The following is a 5,231-nucleotide window of genomic DNA, read 5'->3' as shown; positions in this document are numbered from 1 at the left end:
CGGTTTCCCGTCAATCATTTGATACAGAACACCTCCCAACGCCATGACGGATGCGTCTGTAGCCATCATGAAGGGTACTCCATCTTGTGGTGGCTGGACTACTGGGGCTTGTTGAACCGCTGTTTTGAGCTGCTTAAAGGCATCATCACAGTCCTTGGTCCACAATGCTCCTAATTTGCCCTTGTGACATCTCAAATGTCCGAAAGGCTTCAAGTAGCTTGCCAGGTGTGGGACTCCACCTGACAGGAAGTTATCGAAACCGCACATGCTGTTCACGTCCTTGCCTGTAGTGGGGGTTCTCCATTCTAGTAAGTGTTCCACCTTTCCGGGGTCGATCATTATGCCATCCCCAGATACACGGTAACCCAACAGCTGTATCTCGTTCACACTGAAATGACATTTCTTGCTGTTGATTTTAAACTTGTGTTTGTTAAGCCTGGCCAGTACCTCTCTTGTCATGCTCCTCTTTAATTTTAGTAAACACGACAATATCATCGATATATACCTGTACGTTGTCCATATCCCTAAACAGGTCTTGCATGATTTGCTGAAAGAAGGCTGGTAGCATATGCAAACCAAAAGGGGCTCCTTTAAAAGAATACTGCTGGACATCTCAAGTGAAGGTGAAATACTTCCGATGTGGTTTGTATATCTTCATTTGGTGGTAGCATTGCTCCAAATCGATGGTAAAAATTATTTTCGCACCTTCCATTCTTCTCAGCAATTCATTGATTCTTGGTAAATGGAAATTATGTGTGGGTATAAGAGCGTTTATGGGACTCATATCCATACACACGCGAACCTTCTTTAACGTGCCATCGGAGTTGAACTGGTCTATAGCCAAAAGTGCTAAGTTGACAGGAGTAGGTTCGTAGTTGACTGCGATTACTCCATCTTCCAACCATGCTGTGACTTGTTCTCGTATCACCTGTTCATGACGCCACGCTACATAATTTCGCGTTGGGCATTTCAACTTCGAAAAGTCTACTTATGTCAAATCTAAGCTCACCTATACGTTGTTGAATTTAAACTGAGCCCAGTCGGTGATCTTTATCTTGTCGTTCTCAAAGATAAGATCCTTCAGCTTCTCTGTGAATTGGGGTATCATTTCCTTCACAGTTTTAGAAGGCTTGTATACAGGCTTCAGCAGATTGTCATCTGACTGATCCTTCTGAGGGTCAATGTTAGTAGGCAAACCGGTAATTGTTATACCTAACGATATCAGGTCTCCCATCCCCACTATTAAATCATAATCTGGCGAAGTGTTACAGACTACTGCCCTAGTCACTCTGGTCCGTTGATCTGTTAGGGTAAACCTCAAATCTACGGCCATGTCACGACACGTAATCTCCCTTTCGTCAGCCAATTTTAACATAGGTTCTGATTTACGAGTTACATCAGTTATCTTGCAAAATCTCGATGATAGACATTGAAATTTGCGAGCTCGGATCCAACAACGCTTTTATTTCGTGCCCATTAACTCGTACATCCAGGATGACGCGCTCATCTTGCGGTGCATCCTTTTGTTTCAGTGCCAAGATCCGGTAAGATTGTCACTTAACTTCTACGTTCGGTTGCACCTTACATACATGTTTGTGGTAACCTCCAGTCCCTTCACAGTCTGCACACTTCGCGATAAAATGTTTACACTTTTCTGCCTGCCTGCCATTCCAGCGTCCATTCGGCTCCTGTTGGGTCATGCGCCAGCTGCAATCTGTCTCGGCACAGTCCTTGGTCTCTATATACTTAGGTTTAGGAGGATCAGCTGCCTGATTAGATCTGTTGCCCAAAGTCCCGCGAGTGTTGACATTGTTCTTTTGACCACAGTACCTTGCACTTGCTTGTTCTTATGGCCTCCTCTGTAACCACCTTTGTTCCCTTTGTTATTTCCCGTACCCGTATGAGAGTCTCGACCGTTAACTGGTCCTCCATTCGTGTTGGGTACCGTCTTCTTAGTAGACGGTGTGAATTTCACCACAGAACTCGGACGTTTCGAAAATGTCTGGTCTGCTTTCGAATAAAATTCAGTCCAAGTCAAGTCGGCAAGTTTCATGATGCCGAAAGTTGGCCCTTCAATTAAAATCTCACGTACTTTGTCTGGAAAAGATTGGTGCATATCTGCGTACAACACTTCTTGGTCTTTTCTATGTAGAGCCGACCAGAAAATAGTTTGTACCCATAGCACACACATACTCAACTTTTCTCGCGACATTTCTTATGTTTGAGCACGTGTTATGTGAGTGTCCAGTTCCAGAAGGTAATGTGACACTGGTGTTCCTTCGTCCGGTGGTACCATTATCGATACCATTAGTTCCGGTCTAGGATCGGTTGAGAATAGATGGACTATCATCTCGCTCTGCTCCTTCCACGTCTTTAGCTTTGTTATGGAAGCTTTAGTATTCTCCAACTTATTATACTTATAAGATGACGGCTTAAAAAACTCTGTTGCGCAGTCTCGAAACATAAGTTCTTACGTAAATTTGCAGTGAGCATAATTTGACCAAATTCTTTCAAAGATCGCGACAATAATACTAAGTTACTCGTATCGATAGGGTCCTTACGGTCTTTCGATCCGGACGATATGTAGTGGGTAACTTACCTATGTCTTTGATGAAGTTCTTACTGTCCACTGTCTTCTCGGCGTGTATGATGCGTAGCTCTGTATCGATCTTGGATTGAAAGTGCCTCGCCATTGTCATTCTCAAACTGGCTTGCTCTAACATTTCTTGGTCCATTGCTAGCGTCGCCTCCTCTTCTGCATTTAGCATTCGAGCAGTGAAATCAGCAATCTTCTTGTCACTCTCCGAAATCTCATCAAATTGCGTGTCCATCTCCTCCAGATCATGCAGTCACTGATTGTTTCCATCGTCATCGTCATCCTTTCGTGCCTTCTTGCGAGTCGTCATCGTCGTCGATGTCCTCGACTGCTTGGCCGAAGGCGGCAAGTAATCTGGTCCTGACGAGTCTGGTTCTTCAAATTCCGGCGATGATTGATCCTCGTCTCCGCTCGAACTCTTAGATTTCTCTTCCACCGTAAATTTTCGTTTGCCGGTCTTCTTCCGGTCTTTGAATTCCTGGAATTCAGCCGCCAACTTTCGCAATTCGCGCAGGTAATCATCTGTGTCCCGATCGTCTGAATCTTCTCCTCCAGAGTCCGGCCCCTGTTCTGATTCAGATTTTGAGGCTCCTTTATCTTATGGTATTAGGTCTCCTGGTCCCGATTCTATCTGCTTCTGCTTCGGTATCTCGTCAGCTGACTCCATCGGTGGATTTTTCTTCTCCTTGGATTTCTTTGATTTCTTGGGCTTGGTCTTTCCCGTTGTAACTTCATCCAAAGAATCCGCGGGTAAAGCGTGTGCCATCATACTTGTCACAGCTTCATCCGCTTGTGGGTCAGATGTCAAAGAGGGTTCCAAAGGCGTAACCTTCGTCTGTTTCTTTGATACCTTCGCTTTCCCTTTACCCTTCGTCATATTCTTCCAAAAGTGTATAAACTTAAAAATATGTAAAAGTCAGACTAACCAGGCTGGCTATCTATTGATCACAGTAAACCAGGATTGTTTACCAAGCATAAAAATACCGTCAAACACCGGAGGCTCAACAAGGTTTATCCCATCATCAACCAAGGAGAGAATCTAAACTCAGAGAGGGACACAGAAACATTACAGATGGAAATTAATCTCGGAGCCGAAGTGCCGGGAGTACGGAAACATCATTAAAGAAAATCTCTGATGGGCATAAGGGCATCCCTGAATATCGGAGGAGTACAATCTAAACGTATAAGGCCAAAGATTACAATGGAAGCCACGATCAGTTGAAGACGTGGCGACGCTGCCTTTGGATTGGATCATAGATTAAGTGAAAACCTTTTTCACCTTAAGAGGTGTTTTTTAATGGCTCAAGGATTGCGAGTCCAATGCATATAAAAGCAGGGACTCGAATCAAATAAATCACAACTATTCACTTAAAACTTAAAACACTTTAAGATACTTTAATATCTGAGAACAATACTATCGGTTTCAATAAGTTAACGTAAAAGAAAAGGTAAGATTTCAAAGTAAATTTGCACATTGTAATTTTAAGTTTAGCTTCAGCCCTTGGTAATGAGCTAAAGATTAGGGGATGTAAGACTGAGACTATTGTCTTTGTGGCTCCGCTCTAATCACTCAATACTTCGGTCTAGATTTATTCGGTGTCAGTAACTAAGATCAGATTTCATTTTATTGGATGCATGATATTTTCTTCTGTACCATTTCATGCCTCGAAATTACCCTCCAATCGCAATTACCAATAAAATAACTCCAACTTAAGAAATATAAAATAAATCAAAAACACCTTGATGGTACAGTTAAATGTCTATACCTATACCCCGTCACATGGTACCTAGCTCTCCATCCCATTGAAAACATAGACGGGCACATCTAGTTGGCCGGCTAGGGGGGATCATTTTTATCCTTCATTTCTCAGTAGGCTATCTCGCGCTGAGAGTATTTGGTAATACAACATATGTCATCAAGTGTCAATATCACCTGAGACTCACCCAGTGTTGTATCCCAATATTCTGATGGAAAACACATCAGTGTAGAAAAACCATCATATCAATATCAACAGGGTCTCCGGCCTCTGTCGTATACAATTGTAATTACAAATATGCAAAATAGATTATTTGTTTGTTTGTTTTCTGTAAATTCAATATATCTATAATTAGATTATTTGATTATTATACAGATACAGTTATCTACAATTGTGTTTCAACGTATACCAGGTTTCATAACCGTAATAGCGTTTAAACGTTATTCCGTTTATAATATACGTTAACATGTGCTTCTACTATAGGAACCTGCTGATTTTACATACATACATAAATACATACATACATATATATATATATGCATACATAAAACCAAATGTATATACATACATACATACACATGCACATACATACATGCATACATACATACATACATACCTACATACGTATATACATATATAAATACGTACATACATACTTACATACATACATATATACATGCATACTTACATACTTACTTACATACATACATATATACATGCATACATACTTACATACTTCCATACATACATATTTACATATATAAATACATACATACATATATACATGCATACCAACTTACAAATGTATTTACATACATACAAACAAATACACGTACATACATGCATACATACATACATACATACATACTTACACACAC

At 41.1% G+C, this 5,231-nt stretch overlaps 1 protein-coding gene across 1 annotated transcript; it reads right to left on the bottom strand.

The window, feature by feature from the left end:
- Positions 1-2,849: 2,849 nt before the first annotated feature.
- SARC_11944 (hypothetical protein) lies at positions 2,850-3,473 on the bottom strand (the record flags this gene model as incomplete). The annotated part of the gene is made up of 2 exons (XM_014293961.1): positions 2,850-3,166; positions 3,368-3,473. 2 exons carry the CDS (start codon positions 3,471-3,473, stop codon positions 2,850-2,852), a joined length of 423 nt encoding a protein of 140 aa, XP_014149436.1.
- Between the last annotated feature and the right edge of the window lie 1,758 nt (positions 3,474-5,231).

The sequence above is a fragment of the Sphaeroforma arctica genome, assembly GCF_001186125.1.
Source record: "Sphaeroforma arctica JP610 unplaced genomic scaffold supercont1.1968, whole genome shotgun sequence".
Lineage (NCBI taxonomy): Eukaryota > Ichthyosporea > Ichthyophonida > Sphaeroforma > Sphaeroforma arctica.
This window is presented reverse-complemented; position numbering and strand designations above follow the sequence as displayed.